A 17,676-nucleotide genomic window follows, 5' to 3' on the forward strand; every position below is an offset into this window, starting at 1 on the left:
CTGGATCTCGCTGGGGGGTCCAGCCGTGGAATAGCCTCTCCTCCATACTGACCCTGATCGGATTCCTCTTAAAACACACAAATAGATCAATCACATTATATCATAGGGGATGAAGAAACGTTTTTTTTTACCTTCAAGCTTCTTTCAACTGGCCTAATTACATCTACATGAGACAGATTAACAAGAGAAAAATAACCAAATTTAATTAATGTGTACACATGGGCACCACACATATATGAGAGAGTCAGAGACCCTACCTACATGAAAGGTTCAGAGGCAGAAAGGAAACATGGGTATATGTGACATTCTGAGCTAAAGGCGGGGTAAGGCACCTTGGGGGAGAACAGTCATTCTCAGGATGATAAGAAGAGCAAATGTTCAGTAATTAGAAGTTTGCCCTGCCCCGTAGATAGGTTAATTTAAGGTTATCTCTGATAATCTCTTACTTTGGGCAAGGCCACTAATTCAAACTCTTCTAGGTCGTTAGGGGAGGGACAGAAGTTTCTCTTGAACCCAGAAGATCTCAATTGCCTTTAGCTCAAAATAATCCCCATGCTACAGAGGCACATCTTGGGGTGACTCATTCAGAACCCCTACAACATGTCCTTGCAAAATGTCCTATGAAGGGAGAAGTAAAAGATGCCGTAAGAGCATTTACAGACTGGGGCAAAAAGTAGGTTTACAGTTGTGAGTACATGAAACAGAGTTTATTCTTGTACTATTATATATCAGTTACTGTACTATGTTAAATATGAACAACTGTAAAGCTACTTTTGCCCTGCCTTGTATAGACGGACCTGACCAAGTCTGGAGGATCATCAGAGGGTATTCTCCCGAAGAAATGACGTTTGGGCTAAGATCAGAAAGACATTCAAGAGTTAACTTGATACATAATAATCTCTAATCTTTATTGAGCATTTACCTAAATAGGGCTTCATTTGTTATATTCTTTAATCCTCCCAACAACCCTGTAAGGCAGGTCTCGTTACTTTCATTTTATTTATGCATAAACGCAAGGAAGACGATGTAATTCGCATGTAGGTCTCCAGCTCCAGGTCTCACTCTTTCTTTGAAGGCTGTGGAGGTGGGTGTGGTGGAGGAATGAGAGGAGCTAAGATTGCTGAAATGCAGGGAGGATGGTTTGCCAGGGGTATCTTTGATAAAGAGTGCTGGCAAATAACTTCTCTCCTGCCAAGATGACAAGCTGGGTTTCTAAAGACAGATATGTGTCTCCGTGTGGAGAGAATATGTGGAATGTGAGCATCTTTGGCAGAAGATAGAATGGTGTGGAAAATCTGAAGCCCTGGGTTGTTTCTCTGCCTGTGGTTTCTGGGGTTGCCAACTTGAAAGGGAGCAGAGAGGGCTCAGCTGTGGAGAAGGCAGGGATGAGCCACATGGAATGTATCATCCTGGTACCTGATTAAGTCCATTTCAGGCACACATAACATGTCCTTTTCTAAGGAACATCACGAACTTTCAGTTCTGGAGGGTGTTCCCTGCCAGATGGGAGCTGGGATTCCTAGCTCCTGTTTGTAGAGTGTGCGCTGATCTGATTGAGGAATTTGACCAATCGTCACATTTCTAGCTTTTACATTCTGTTCAAGTTCCAATATGTCTATGGAAGGCAGAAAAAGACAGGCTAAAAAAAGTAAGGCTCCTCCTTCTCTTGGGTTTCCAGGAAACTGCCCGACTTCCTTTCTGAAACTAATTTCGTGCTGTGTCTTCCTGGGCGTGTGTTCTGCACCACCTTGTGGTTATGTTGGGAACTGCACCTCCCCAAGCCTCCCTGAGTTCAGAGAACCACCACCTACTGTCACCCTCCCCAGCTGGTCCCCTAGTCCTCTGGTCCCCTGAAGTAAAAAGCAGGTTCCAGGCTTGCCCAGAGGAGGACCAGCATAGAAAAGAAGGAGGAGGATGCGAATGTAATCTCCCCTGCCACTGCGCAGTGCTTCAGATCATCTACAGCGGTCATAGCCCATAAAGCTGTACATTGCATATGGAGATGGGACAAGGCCTGCACTGCCTCTCAAGTCAGGTGCTTTTGTAAGAATAAAGTTAAAAGACTTTTTTCTTTTTCTTTTTTTTTTTCCAGAGGCAGTGAGAAAATAGGAAATTAAGATTGGCAGCAGCGCTTCCTGCTTGTAAAGTGCTGGCATTTGCAGCACTTCTGCTCTGTGGTTATTGAGCTGGAGGAGGCTGCCCTTGGCACAGGAGCAGAGCGAGGCTGGGGCGGGGGAGGGTGGCGGTTCCATAACATTCACTGTACTTGTCTCAGGTGTAGAAACAAGCCTCGAAGCAGCCTTGTCTCTACCGCAGTGCTGCCCTAGGCTTGCATCTGACTTGGTAAGTGGCCTTCGGCAGCCAGCTCTTGCAGGCTTTATGAGAACAGCACATCGTAGGCTGTGTTGGGTAGTGAAGAGGACATAAGTTCCTGGGTCTCACAGCCCCGCTTTTCAATGTGCCCTGCTTCACATACCAGCAGTGTGACCTTGGACACATTGCCTATGATACTCAGTCTTCTAGTCTGAAAACTGGGGATAATAATAGGATCTGCCTCATGAGATTCTTGGAGGATTAAACGAGATATAGCCCAGGCCTGGCTCTTAGCTGACCCTAATAACTGGGTCAGGTGAGTAAGCAACCCACGCTGAAGTTCCCTGGGCCCTCTAAATATCCAATTGGAAGGACTGCTCGTGGCTGCAGGGAGGCAGGTGATAGAAACAGTAGCAGGTCAAGGGTATCTTTTCTATCAAAACAACCCAAGTAGGTCATTGTCTCTGAGGAGATCAGATATGAACTGCAGCATGCTTGAAGGAGGGGTGCAGTTACAGAACTGATGCATACCAGGTGAGGAGAGGCCAGGGCCCAGGCTCTGCGTGGCCAGGTTCCCCACCCTCGTGCAGTCACGTGACCAGGACACAGTAGCGGGGTGGGCCTCAGCCTCTGGGTGATGAGTGGGTGGACGCACCCTCCAGGGGTTCCCTTTCAGATGGAAGTCAGCAGAACCGCACTTGGGAGGTCTGCCTGGGGCGGGTAGTGTGTATGTGCGCTAGCTGGCCAGCCGGGTGAATGTGGCTATTCCAGAAGTCACCTGAAGGGACAGAAGATTTAGTAGCAAAACCTGAAAACAGCCCTTTGTCATTTCTGTTCGTGTTTCATTGAAGATTCTAAGCTCTGAAAGCATGTGTCTAGCGTTTCCAGAGGGTTGCCATCACCTCATGAGAGAAGGAAATGTACATTTATTGAGTACCTACCATGTGCCATGCACTATGCTAGGGAGTTTAGTCATTTAATTGCCTCAGCAGCTCTATGAAGTAAGAATTATTTCACCCATTTCACAGGGGAGGAAACTGAAGTACAGTGAAGTGGCTATACCTGGCCAGTGAGAATGGGGCCGGGGTCAGGATGAAGGAAGCAGGACAATCTGAGCAGTATTGCACGTTTGTGTCCCCCACAGCAACCAGGCGCAGTGCTCTGGACTCAGGAAGAGTTTAGCAAATGCCTGCTGAGAGTCGTGAGTGGAAGGATTCGTTTGCAAAAGGGCATTTGGAAACATGGGCAGGTGCCTGAGCGGGGCTCCGAAAGACCAGCTGTGCAGAGCAGCCGCTGGCACGTCATCAGTTCGGAGTTCAGTGTCATCTGGCCAGTGGCCCGCTGGCCTGCAGTCAGCCATGTATGAGGGCTGACTTGATCAGCTTTGGCCCTTTTATTTTAGGCAACCCACCTTCCAAAGAGGTGCCGGCTGGGAACTACCCATTCATCGTCACCTCCGATGATGGACGGAAGGTTCCTGTGGTCCAGGCCTATGCTTTTGGCAAATACTTAGGCTATTTGAAGGTTGAGTTTGATGCAAAAGGGAATGTCATCACTTCACATGGAAATCCCATTCTTCTCAACAGCAGCATTCCTGAAGGTATGTGACGTACAGGGTAATGTTCACCAATCCAAAAATTAGATGGGTGAATTTTTTCTCCGTGTGTGTGTGTGTGTGTGTGTGTGTGTGTGTGTGTTAATATTTCAGGACAAGACTGTAATACTTTTGAAGAATTGAGTTTCTCTGAGTTTATTGTTTTCGTGGATAAATAGATTTAAAACACACCCAGATGCCACAAATCCCCATTGGCTTCTTCAAGTCCTTTCAGCATCAGACACTGTCCCTGCCTCTCACGCCCTTACAAGCTTTGCCCTGGCATGGGAAGGCCACTCTGAGCTCATACCCAGAAGAGAGCTGATGATCGATGCACAGGGGTTCACACTGGGCAGAGCGGGGCTCCAGCCCTGGCCCCACCCCCAGCAGCAGTGCACCTGGGGCAAATTGCCCAGCCTCATGGGCTTCATTTTCTTTATCAAATGAGGGAGTGTCCTTCTCCCTTCTTGGTTGGGACGTAGAGTAAATTACACATTTCATGTCATCCATTTTCATATAGTATACACAAACACACTCCTACGTATCTCCTCACCTGCCATTTACTGCTTAGGATGATCAGGCCAGGGAAGGATGGACAGTGAGGGGCCCTGAAAGACGATGGTCTCAACACAGACCTCTCAAGAGCCAGAGGGAGGGGCAGGGGCCATGCAGACAGCAGGACCTCAGCAGGCCCTTTGTACTTGCCCTCGGGCCTTTCATCGCCCCGCACACCGCCAGTGCCATCCCAGGTGGGCCAACAGGCACCTCGCACAGATGTGATGAATTGGTGTTCAGATCCTAAGCATGTCTTCCAATTAGAGTCCATGCTGGGTCTTAGTACCAGGAAATAGAATAGAGGCCCTAAGGAAACTTTATAGTCAAAACCAAAATGTACAGAAATATGCTAAAGAAATGTATACTCACACAAGTAGCCTAAATGATGCTTGATTCTTTCTTCGAAATTTAGGCCAGTGTGAGATGGGCTTTAACAGCAGCCTGATGTTTTTTGTTGTTGTTTATTTTGCTTTCTTCTAGATCCAAACATAAAAGCAGACATCAACAAATGGCGGATAAAATTAGATAATTATTCTTCCCAGGAATTGGGGAAAACAATTGTCTACCTGGATGGCTCCACTCAATCATGCCGCTTTAAAGAATGCAACATGGGCAACCTGATTTGTGATGCTATGGTGAGTGGTCCACAGGGATGCAGGGCCTAGACCTAGGGAGAAAGAGGGAGAGAAGCAAAGAGGGAGGAAAGAGGCAGGTGAGGACAACCTGATAGTTACAGAATTGAGCATTTAGAAAGAAATTAATGCCCAGATTACAGCTTGGCATGGATTCATACTGAGCACCTTGGGAAGGTACAGGAACTAGACCAGCTGACCATCACTCAGTTGATATGCAAGAACTGAGGCCTTTATTTAAGGTGTTCATTTCTGGATGTCTGAATTTTGGGTTTGCTTTTCCTGTAAGGTGATCTGAATACACAAACTCTACTACTCTGAAGACATAGACATAAAACACATCTACTTGGGCTTAACTTGGCACCAGACAACTAGCCTTGTATGACTGGAACCTCCTTCATAAGCAGAGAATGACAACACACATTTATAGTGATAATGATAAGTTCTGTGGCTAAGCAACGCCAGCCAAGAAAAGCACCCCGCCATCCACCTGCCTGTGGGAAGACCAGGGCGGCAGCCCTCTGGGGGCTGTGCTGAGCCGAAGTCTCCCAAGTCAGACTCAAAGCCCATACCCAAGGGGTGGTTTCTTGGTCTGTGCTCTGCACGGTGCCTGGGACATTGCCACCCACACTCAGTAAATGTCTGTCAAGTAAAAAAATGACAATATTCATGCTTTCCATGGTAAGACTGATGCTGCAAGAGAAGTAGCTAAAGACACCAGTGAGTGTGGATGTTTAGAGAAAGGTCCCAGAGGAAACCCCCCAGGCTATACGAGTACTTACCTCTCTGTTAATAGACTGGGGCAAGTGTAAGAAAATGTTTGGTTTTCACTATTTTTTTTCCAGATGAGAACATATTCATTTTATTTCTTGTAAGCAAACATATATTTTGTAAAATAAAAGAAAGAATGCAACTAATTCTCCCCAGTTTCAGGAGGCTGTCTCTGTGCCTTCAAAATTGCCTGTTTGTGAACTGCCTGTGGACCCAGACCTGAAGCCAGGGGTGTTTTGTTTGCTTGTCATTTTTAAAGATTTTACTTATTTATATTTATAGACAGGGGAGGGAGGGGGAGAGAGAGGGAGAGAAACATCAATGTAAAGGAGAAACATTGATTGGTTGCCTCTCGCACATGCCCCGAACGGGGATTGAAACCCACAATGTAGGCATGTGCCCTGACCAGGAGTCGAACTAGACACCCTTTGCTTTTCAGGACGATACCCAACCAATTGAGCCACACCAGTCAGGGCAAGACCAGGCTTCTTGTTGGCCTGAGGCCTGGAGTTGAAAGGCTTTCAGGTCCTTCCCCTGGAGGAGCAGCACTGCAGGCCACTTGGCACAGAGGCCCCATCCTGACCCCAGAAAAGCCAGTTTTGCTGAGGACCACTGAGATCACAGTCGTCTTAGGAGTGGGGGCTCAGAGCATGGGACAGGCCACAGTATCTTATTTTCGCTTCTCAGAGCATAAAACTAGTTCTAACTATACTTGAGAAATCTCCGGGAACATAGGAGTAGGGGAAAGCAGTTTTATTTCCTCAGTAGAGCCAACCGAATTCCTAGAACTGATCCTGAGGAAGAAGACTCAGAATAAGTAATGCAAATTCATACCGCTGTTGCAGATTAACAACAACCTTAAACACTTGGATGAAATGTCCTGGAACCACGTGTCCATGTGCATTTTAAATGGTGGTGGCATCCGGTCTCCCATCGACGAGCGGAACAATGGTATGCTCCCCAGGCCCAGGGTCCTCAGCTCAGTGTCCTTTCTCTGCCCATGCACATGGGCAGCCTCAGCTGATCCCTGCTGCCAGCCATGTACCACAATGTCGGTCCCTTCAGTTTGAGTTAACCACTACTCAAGTCAGTGCCTTGCCCAAAGGGCACACCCGTACATGTGAGTTCTCCTGTGTATTTGCACACAGCAGCAGCAGGCTAGGGTTAGTGGAACCCAAGCCTGATCTAAACTTCTGACTCACAAAGTTAAATAGGAATTGTTGCTGATTTATGCAAAACATTGACAGCCTCCACCCTGATCTCTGGAAAGAGAAAGGCAAAATTGTCTTCTGTATTGGAAAACATACTACTGGATTAAATCCTTTTAGTGCATTTACAGATATCCAGGATTATGTTATATGATGGAATAAACCAACTAGACAGATACTCAAGATGTTCTTGCTGTCTTCCCTGATACATTGTCAAAACCAGTCAGTGCTGGTGGAAGCCCCATGCTTATCTCATTGTTGCAGTCAGGCACAGGCAGCAGGGGCATACTGCCTGTCTGGAGGGCCTGAGCAATGCGTAACACCCACTGAAGATCCCACCTCAAGCCAGGAGATCCAGGGCAGGGCACAGGTCACTTTGGAGCCACAGCCATTTATAAGCTCCTGCCTGTCTTGCTCAGTGGTAGAGAGCACGGGCAAAGGCCTCTTGGGATCTATTCCCTCCTGAAGTATCAGGAGGTACTTAGGCACAGCCAATGCTGATGTAATAGCCTCCCATGGCGCCATAGCCCCCTCCCCTCCTCCCCTAGTCCTAAAGAAAATTGGTTTGAGGGTAAGCTTGTTCTCAAGATATTGTCCTTCTTGCCTCATCTGTGACTACCCTCAGGCACAATTACATGGGAGAGCTTGGCTGCTGTGTTACCCTTTGGAGGCACCTTTGACCTGGTCCAATTGAAAGGCTCCACCCTGAAGAAGGCTTTTGAGCACAGTGTGCACCGCTACGGCCAGTCTACTGGAGAGTTCCTGCAGGTGGGCGGTAAGTCACCCTTCTAGGTGAGGTGGAATTTCCGGCTAGTTGCCATAGCTCCCTCTTCACCAGGACCTCTGTGGCTAAGCTTGCTTAGGTTTTCCACAAGCCAACATCAGTGCATAGTCTTCCAAGTGGCCATAGACTCCCAGACCACTGAGATTAGGCAAGTCCCTGGCAATGAGCAGCATTTGCCAAGTCTCATTTGGACATCAGATGGGCCTTCTCAACTCTAAGCAGGTCAACTGCATTGAAATCATTTCTATTAAAATCTTGTTTAAACATTCAATACACTTTTTTAAAAAAATCCCTGTGTTCTAGTCATAATCGTCTGGAACCATGCAACAGTTCAAAGGCAGGCGTGCAGTGTCCATCAGTCAGTAACACGAATGATTTCTGGGAGGGGCAGCCTGCTGCATAGACATACCTGACTATTGAAGCAAAGGGGTTCAAATTGGGCAGAGCAGGGCTACAACCCTGGCCTCACCCCCACAATGGTCCAGATTCCACCATGACCTGGGGCAGGTCTTCACCCTCCCTGAATGCAGAGAAAACCCGCCCTGCTCATCTCACAGATTTCAGTGAAAACAATGAAAATAAATGCTTCCCAAATTGCCAAGGACTTCTGAAATGCTTTTGTCAATAATTCCACAGTCCAATGAATTAACCTTTAAATTATTATTCTTATTTGACTCCAAAACCGTATCATGCCCTCAGTTCTTTACCTGTAGATGGTAGGCCCCCACTCAATGGGGATGATGGCTTTGTGGGGTTCTCCCTCTGCAGAACCCTGTTGAGACTGAGGGGCTGCAGAACGTGGTCGGGCTCGGGCCTTCTGTGGGGTAGCCAGACATTCTGCATTTTTGCAGGAGAGAGTGGAGGGAACAGCCAGGCTTTGACGCTCCAACATGGTGCTGGGTAGTTGGATGTTTTGTGGAAGTCGCCCACGTCCAAATTACCATTTTGTAGTGTTCAAAACATTCGCCACCTCTCATCTATACCTCATTTTTAAAGGCTGCTGAACTGAGTTACTGGACCAATTTATTCATGATTTTTAAAAGATGTGGTTTCTCCCCACAGAGTAGCTCCTTACCCATTCCGGGCCAGAGCCCACTTTTCTCCCTGTGGTTCTCAGGCCTCCCAGGAGGACTCAGCCTAACCAAGAAAGGGAACTGCAATGTCACCTCAACTCTCTTGCTGAAATTCCACTCAAGCTCAAACTAAATAAAAACTAAGCCCGGTACCCCAATTCTAGGTTTTGACCAAAATCTTTCTTAGAAAACAGAAATTTCCATTTGGATCCAGTGAAAACATACAGACTCATTTCATTTCTAGGAATTCACGTGGTGTATGATCTTTCCCGAAACCCGGGGGACAGGGTGGTCAAATTAGATGTTCTTTGCACCCGGTGTCGAGTGCCCAGTTACGAGCCTCTCAGAACAGACGAGGTGTATAACGTGGTCCTCCCAAACTTCCTTGCCAACGGTGGAGATGGATACCAGATGATAAAAGAAGAGGTATTACAACACAACTCAGGTAAGCACAAGTGCCTATTCCTCTCCATGTCCCAAAGGTACTCAGCAACAACTGTCCTGGTCTGAAGAGGGGAACTACTTGTGCTTCCAGGACGGTGAAGCCAGAAACTAGGTCCTGCCCCAGACAGCCGACTCCCTCCTGTCCATGGGAACATGTGTCTTGTCCTTTCCCAGCACACATGCCCATCCATCCAAACCCAGAGAAAACACACTTTTAAATCCAAAATGTTTTAAAACTCTTTTATGTACATATAAACAGCTGTTTAATTTGTGAAAGATGAACTTTGCACTTACAGAAAAAAGCGTACCTCTAGGACTTTAGGTTGAATGTGGAAAATCATCATAGTAAATCATCTCAACTTAAAGGAGCTTTTAGTGTGATACAACCCCACCCTTTCAGCACAGGGCATTGGTGGAGCAAATGATGGGAACCACACTTGACCTAGTCAATATTTTTGTCAGCATTGAGGGTCATAAGGCCCTAACCTTTTAAAAAGCCATATGAGAACCACATCATGTGCATAAAGTCCACTGAGAGAATATACCACCCCTTCCTGTTCTCCAGGGCAGAAAACACATGCAAGCTTCTCTGAATCTTTGGGATGGAGCTCAGCTGGCTTCCTCCTCAGCCTTACTATGGTAGACCTACCATTCTAGCCACTTATCCAAGAAGAGCGGAGAGCAGAGTCGGGACAAAGGAGGCATCCCTTCCTGGGGAAAAAGGCACTAGCTACTTCTGTCCATTCCGTGATAAAGATGTAAAGGCAAGCTTAACAAGGTGTTCTCTCTAGTCCCACAGCCATCAGTTCCCCATGAGACAAAGAGGGAGATGGCTGTGCAGCACCCAAGCCCAGACTGCTGGGTGTTGAGAGGAGGAACTCACAATGAAGGCTCGGGAAGCCTTGGCCCTAACGTTTCTCAACCCTGGCTACACATTAGAATCACTATGGAGCATTATGAATTAAATACCAATACCTTGGCCTCAACTTTTAAGATATTTTAGTTTAATTGGGCTGGGAGAAAAGCTTCTTCCAGCAATTCTCATGTATACCCAGGGGTGAGAACAGAGAGGAGTTCTTTTTTTAAGTAGTAGAGTAATATTTTTCGATTGAGATTTTATTGGCATAAGTTTCAGGTATACAACATAATTGGCTGATCTTTGTATATACATTGTGAAATCACCACAGTAAGTCCAGTTAATATCCATCACCATACATAACTACAAAAACATATTTTTCTTGTGATGAGGACTTTCAACAATCTACTCTCATAGCAACTTTCAACATACAATGCAATATCATCTATAGTCCCCATATTGTACCTTACATTCTCAAGACTTACTTTATAACTGGAAGTTTGTACCTTTTGATCCCCTTTACCCATTTCCCCCACCCATCACCCCCCTGCCTGTGGTAACCACCAGTCTGTTCTCAGTATCTCTTAGGTTGGTTTTGTTGTTGAATCCCACTTATAAGTGAAATCATATGGTTTTTGTCTTTTTTGACTTACTTCACTTAACATAAGGCACTCAGGATCCATCCATAGTTTCCCAAATGGAAAGATTTTATTTTTTTATGGCTGAAGTGCATATACACAGAGTGGGGCAAAAATAGGTTTACAGTTGTATGTTTTGAGACAGTTTATTCTTGTATTATTGTTATTGTATCATTTTTCCATACAAAAAACTGTAAACCTATCTTTGCCCCACCATGTGTATGCATACATTATTTATTTGTGTGTGTGTGTGTGTGTGTGTGTGTGTGTGTTTACATGTCACAGTTTCTTTATCCATTTATCCATTGGTGGATACTTAGGTTGTTTATCTTAGGTTGACACTTAGGTTGAAAATAATGCATTGTGCATGGAGAAGTGCATATTCTTCGAGTTAGTGTTTTTGTTTTCTTTGGATAAATACTTGGAAGTGGAATTGCTGAATCATAGGGCTGTTGCGTTTTTTAATTTCTTTTTTGCTCTTAGCAATTTTTTAAATTTAATTTTTTTAAAATTACTGTTGTTGAGTTTATTTTTTAATATTTTGAGGGAAGGTTTCCATAGTGGTTTGCCAATTTCTATCCCCACCAATAATGCAAAAGTCTTCCCTTTTCCACATCCTCGCTGACACTTTGTCTTTTTGACGATAGCCATTCTAACAGGTGTCAAGTGATACCTTATTGTGGTTTTGATTGATATTTCCATGATGATTAGTGATACTGAGCATCTTTCCTTGTGCCTATTGGCCATCTGTGTCTTCTCTGGAAAAATGTCTATTCAAATCTTCTGCCCAATTTTACTCAAAAATTTTTTTTACTGAGTCATATGAGTTCTATATATATTTTTAATATGAACCCCTTATGAGATATACAATTTATAGAGTGGTATTTTTAAAATTAAGCTTTGTCAGGTTCCTATGTGTGTGTTATAGTTACAGGTGATTAGTATTTCTTTATCAGCTTTCCTCTTTTGGAAATGAAGTCTCCATTGCCTCTCCAGCAATTTTGTGAAAATTATTCTGGAGCAGGCAAGCAAAAGGAAGCCACTTACATGTCTCAACTATTTTCTCTTGACCCAGCTCCTTTGGGCCCTTGTTCTGGAGTGGTTTCAAGGCAATTATGTCAACAACCTCTTTCTTGAGTCATCTCAGAACTTACTGTTCCCGCAATTATCCAATAGTAACCAATGGGCACATTCACACCTGGTACACAAGAAAGCAACCAAATTCTTTGAACTGTGATAATTACTTTTTTTCTGTGACACTTTATCTCTGCAGATGAAAGGATTATCTTCCCAATTGTAATTAGAAAGGTCTTTAGTTACTTGATACCTCCTCTGTAATTAAAATAATGTCTGTATTTTTCTAGGTGACCAAGATATCAACGTGGTTTCTCAATATATCTCAAAAATGAAACTAATTTATCCAGCAGTTGAAGGCCGGATCACATTTTCTGCAGGAAGTTGTTACCATGGAAACATTTCTTTAATATTTCTCTCAATTTTGGCAACTATCATTGTTTTATATCAATAGCCACAAACTCTCCATGCCAGTACTGTGTGAAACTGCATTTTTTCTCAAATGAGATTCAAGCCTACCTTTTAGGAACTGTCTTTGTAATGGCACAGACCATCCGCACAGGCTCCTAGAAGCTGAGCTTAGATCTTAAATGAAGACACTGACTGACGTCATCACTCAGGATGGACAACTTAGTGAACACACAGGAAAAGAATTTAAAATGAGCCCCATGAGGAAAGCCAACCATCTTTAGTTTACAAATGCAAATTTTAAGCTCTTTAGAATGATACTTAATGGTTTCCTGTCTTGGTAATTATCAATAGCTCCAAGCTCTTGGATGACAAGTCTCTACTTAATCTCATCTCTATTTTTTTTTCCTTTTTAGCTCCTGTTGTTGTAGCATGTTTAATGGACTAAACAAAGGGTAGTATTCTCTCTTGTGCCACCTGTGTGCTTTTGATGAGTCAAGGAACAAATGATACAGCAGACAATGGAACAGGCCAGATCAAGGGTCAGGGAGTAAGAGAAAGGAAGGAGGGCACCCAGGACCAACTTACATTATTGAACAGAAAGAGCTAAAGGACATTTAGATTTGTTAAATAGATATTTGCTAGGGAGTAACAGCATAGTGCCTGACACATGGTATTGTTAATGATTTTATGAGATTCCATCAGTTCTGCCTCTATGTTCTTTCCTCCTCCCACCTTAACTTTAGGGTGCCATGAGAACAGAACCTTCTAAGACAAGTGATAATGCTAAACCTGCACCTGGCCCTTCCCAGCAAGTGCCAGCACTGTACCTATTCTAGTCTCTCTCTCTCTCTCTCTCACACACACCCCCCACCCCACCCCCACCCAGTTATGGAAAACACAGAGGGGAGACAAGAGTTGATTTTAAAAAATGGTATACAACAAAAGTTTGAGGTCAGCTCTGCCTCCTAGTCTGAACAATTACTCTTAAGTCATTCTCAAATCTGGGTGTAAGAACTCCTACCGGGGAGTGAGTCCCTCTGAGTGGGTGCTCAGGAAACACCCAGAATGATGAGGTGATATATGCCCAAAGAACAAACTACTTGCTTAAGGTGGTAGGGGGAGGATGTGAACCTGCTCAGCACTGCATAAAGGATAAATGGAAACCTTCACCTTAAAAAATAGTAAGCATTCCCACCCATCATCCCCCCAAAAAGAACACCTGCAATGACCACAAAATAAAACCAAACTGAAACTTTTGTGGACGATAAGGGAGTATGGAAGGAGTTTCTGGGAGACTGGAATATCCCATGTCTGGTCATTGATCACTCAGGCATGTTAAGTGTGTGAAACCCATTGTCTATGATATAGACACACTTCCAAATATATTTATGCATAATAAAAAGTTGGAATAAAAATAATGAGTAAACAGCAGCTAGAGGTTTGGAGAATGAATGTTTCTGAATGTTTACAAATATTAAGTACTCTTAATACAAAATACATATTTTTTTAGTTTCATAACCTCTGCATAAAGGTTGTTGCAATAATATCCTCAATTCTATGTATATACACATTAGCTGTAAATAAACTAATGTCAAGATTTTAAGAAAAATTAGAAGTTATTTTGGAGAATATTTTTTTATGCTTGATCTAATAAAATAGGATAAATCCTACTGGAGCACAAACTTTAAAGAACATTTTTCTAACTTTTCTAAATATGTGTTGTACATGTATTGTGCAGTGGTTAAAGAAATGACCTCAAAACACTTTGCAATTGTAGATTCCAAACAATGAAACTGGAGATGCGCTCTTTGTCTTTCGTAGTTACTTCTTCTCTCAAGTGAACAGCTATAACCCAAGACAATATGACTGAAGGAGACTCTGACAGTTGATCACTGGTATCATTTCCCTTGACCATAGGCTGCTTCCTGTCTGATCACCGTCCCCATTCCCCTTCTCACCCAAAAAATGAAAAGAAAAATGCATGTAATTTTTAGGTAGGCGAGAAGAGTAAACACAGAATATTTTAAGTAAGAATACTAAATTTTCTGACTCTTCGTGTAAAGAATCAAATGTAGAAACTGTTTTGAGGCCTGTAATGGTTTCCTAAAAATAAAACATGTCCAAGTTAGTGTTGGGGATTTTAATTAATTTATCTGAATGGTTGTGCATCTAAGAATCTTCGAGCAAATGGACGACACAATAGACTTTGATCAATCAGGCACATTAAATCAATTTGGTGGCAGAGCCACCTTCAGCAGTTTGGAACAATAAGCTGACAGAAGAAAGCTTATGCTAATAGCTGGCTGCCCATTAGAAAAAGTTGCTCCCTCCGGGTATATGTAGTCCCATGGATAAATGACTGGGTTTGCCAAAATTAGGAGAGGTCCCTGATTCATTTCATGGGTCTACTGTCACAAAGTGCCATAAACTGGGTGGCCTAAACAACAGAATTTTTCATCTCAGAGTTCAGGAGGTTTGAAGTCCAAGATCAAATTGGCAGGGTGGGTTCCTTCTAAGAGCTTGAGAGATAATCTGTTGCAGCCCTCTCTCCTAGCTTCTCGTAGACTCAGGAATTCCTTGCCTTATAAATGGTACCCTCCTCATGCATCGGAAATGTTTTTATATTTCCTTTTATCTCGGTACATGTCTGATTCTGAGTGTAAATTTTCTTCCTGTAAGAACACAGTCATATTGGATTATGCCCACTCTAACGATTTTATTTGAATCATCTGCACAAAACCTGTTTCCAAATAACTTCACATTCACAGGTACTAGGATTTAGACTGAAGTCCTGCCACAGTGATGCCAGAATTCTGGGGAAACCAGGGACCCAAGGGTCCGCAATCCACTGTGGGTTTTTTCCTTCACACAGGAAAGAATTCAAATGCAAGCCAGCACAGAGTTTAAAGTAAAAATGAATTAGTGAAGCAGTGAGACAGGGACTGAGCTGCTCCAGAGAGCTGCCCCCTTTAGCAGGATTTGCTTCCTTTATTGAGGTAAATTTTATTCAATGTACTAAATTACTACTCATTCTTTAAAGCTAGTCAAGAGACACTAGTGCACTCGATACCACAGCTGAGACAACTGCTAACCTCCACTAGACAGCAGCCATAAGCTTAATTCCAGAGGTACCAAACAGGGAGAAAAAATGTATAACTATTAGAAATATCAGTGAATTATAAAACTTTGAGCACTTGGTGCAACTCGATGGTCTGAAATGCTTTAGTAATGCCACTCTCTGTCCCTATGGTACTCAGCTCACCTGCCACCCTATTAGGCGCATCTTTCATGCACTTCTCTTAATTATTTAATATTTGGGCCACATTCCATATACCTTTTCTTGGTTTTGTGGTTATTTGAAAAGGAAAAAATCAACATCAGTCTTTGTGCTCCCTAGTAACTTTTCAGTGGTCATATCTCTATAGTAGCCCCTTCCTTTTCTCTCCAACTTCTCTGCTTCTTCCTCCTCCTGAAAGACCTATTCATCTGATTTAGAAATATCGAGTATCCTAAGATGACATGATCACCTTACCTGTAGCACTAGTTCAGGATCATGGATAGAAGCATGTGCCCTGATGTCTTCAGTACTGGTTTCCTCTGGCAACAGCTACGCAGAAGGTGAGGGACCTAGACCATAGGCCACATCCATGCCTCTTAGCAGCTTTCATGTACATTCCACCTCAACTCACCTCACCACCCCTCACAAAGGAGTCTCTTTGTATTGATCGACTTCTTAGTGCCAAGAGGTGCTGGGCTATACATAGGTGATACAGGGATGAGTAGGACACACCCCTGCAGTTATAGACTGTTTGCAGCTGAGTGGAAGACACAGATAATTAACAGCTAAAAACAGATTTGCATGCTTGTATATCTATCCAACATCTCTTCCCACTCCTTGGAGGAGCCCCTACTTTTGGGGAGACACTACACCTCTCCTATCGCAGGTAGTTGTGGTGAAACAGTTAATTAAAGAACCAATCTCCCAGCCCTACGTGAAAGTGTACGACCCAGACCTCAAAATTATAGTGTCTGATTGTCTTGGTCTGAGTTACTGGCCCAAGGATAGGCATTAGTCTATTTTCAACATTCTCAATACAGCAACCACTGTGGTTCTACACCAATATAAGATCAATGATCACCTGCTCAAAATCTTTCTATCACAACCTAGTAAAAGTGAGTCATCACAATGGCCATCCATGATCTGGTTTCCCATTATTCCTCCAACACCACCTCACCTCACTCACCATGTGTAGCCACTCTGATCTCCTTGCTATTCTTTTACAAAACAGACATATTCCAATTCAGACTTTTGCACTACCCGTTTCTTTTCTTGGAACATGGGCTCCTAAATATCTGCATGACTTGATTTCTCACTTCCTTCAGGTCTTTTCCTCAGTGTCCCATACTACACTATTTAAAATTGCAACCCTCTACCCATACCACTCTATTGTTTGTTTCTTTTCTCTGAACACTTATTACTTTCTAACATACTATACTATTTTTTCTTTGTTGGGTCTCCCTCAGTTTGAATGTAGGCATATAAATGCACAAATATATCCCTACCATCAAAAACTGGCACATAGTGAGTGCTTAATACATATCTGTTGAATGTGCATAATTCCCTCTCATACTTCTCTACTACCATCCTCGCTCAGATGAAAAGCCACAGTCCTTTTTCTTACATCACCATTCCTCTAGAGAAATTAAGTAACTTCTCTACCTAAAAAAACCCACCCTTTTCATTGTGCAGAACTGTTTGACTCTTCTTTATTCTAATCCTTCTAAAATCAAAAGATCAATCAACTCTTCTCCAAGAAGGATGGCTGCCTTTCTCCAAAGATTAAATTGTGTACCCTCCTCCTTCCCCTCCTTCCTAATAGGAAGGTGATTACAATTTCTCTTTTCCCTCCCCCCTTTTGTTCTACATCAGGACTTAGCAAAATGCACAGCTTGAGGGCCAAATCCTGCCTACCACTGCCTTACGTAAATTAAATTTTGTTGGAATATAGACACATCCATTACCTGAAGTGAAAAAATACTTTAATTTTATAGGAAAAAATTACAAATATCAACGAAAATATTGAAATTAAAAAAAACTATTTTTCACTCGATTTCACAATCTTCTCGGGGCCTGTAGGCCTCAGGTTAAAGATTTCTCCTCTGCAAGTCTAGCACTGTTAAAGATATTCCTGGATACATAAAAGAGCACATACACTGAAAGGGAAATACAGTATAGTGCACTAGCAAGACTCATTCATTTGCTCCTTCATTTAGTCATTTTTATTCTAATGTTGACTATATCTGAAATTACAACTTGCATATA

General features: G+C 43.4%; 1 protein-coding gene across 1 annotated transcript in view; it reads left to right on the forward strand.

Annotated features, from left to right (window-relative positions):
• The window catches only part of NT5E (5'-nucleotidase ecto), a 57,289-nt gene extending 43,327 nt beyond the window's left edge, over positions 1-13,962 (forward strand). Inside the window, exons 4-9 of the mRNA XM_054569675.1 lie at positions 3,716-3,913; positions 4,943-5,097; positions 6,711-6,816; positions 7,699-7,848; positions 9,175-9,375; positions 12,233-13,962. Of these exons, the coding sequence (XP_054425650.1) occupies positions 3,716-3,913; positions 4,943-5,097; positions 6,711-6,816; positions 7,699-7,848; positions 9,175-9,375; positions 12,233-12,396 (974 nt within the window). The 3' untranslated portion in view covers positions 12,397-13,962. The remainder of the gene's footprint in view (positions 1-3,715; positions 3,914-4,942; positions 5,098-6,710; positions 6,817-7,698; positions 7,849-9,174; positions 9,376-12,232) is intronic.
• Positions 13,963-17,676: the final 3,714 nt, after the last annotated feature.

This window comes from Pteronotus mesoamericanus, unplaced genomic scaffold (assembly GCF_021234165.1).
Source record: "Pteronotus mesoamericanus isolate MK-2021 breed Mesoamerican mustached bat unplaced genomic scaffold, CSHL_Meso_final contig_20, whole genome shotgun sequence".
Taxonomy (NCBI): Eukaryota; Metazoa; Chordata; class Mammalia; order Chiroptera; family Mormoopidae; genus Pteronotus; species Pteronotus mesoamericanus.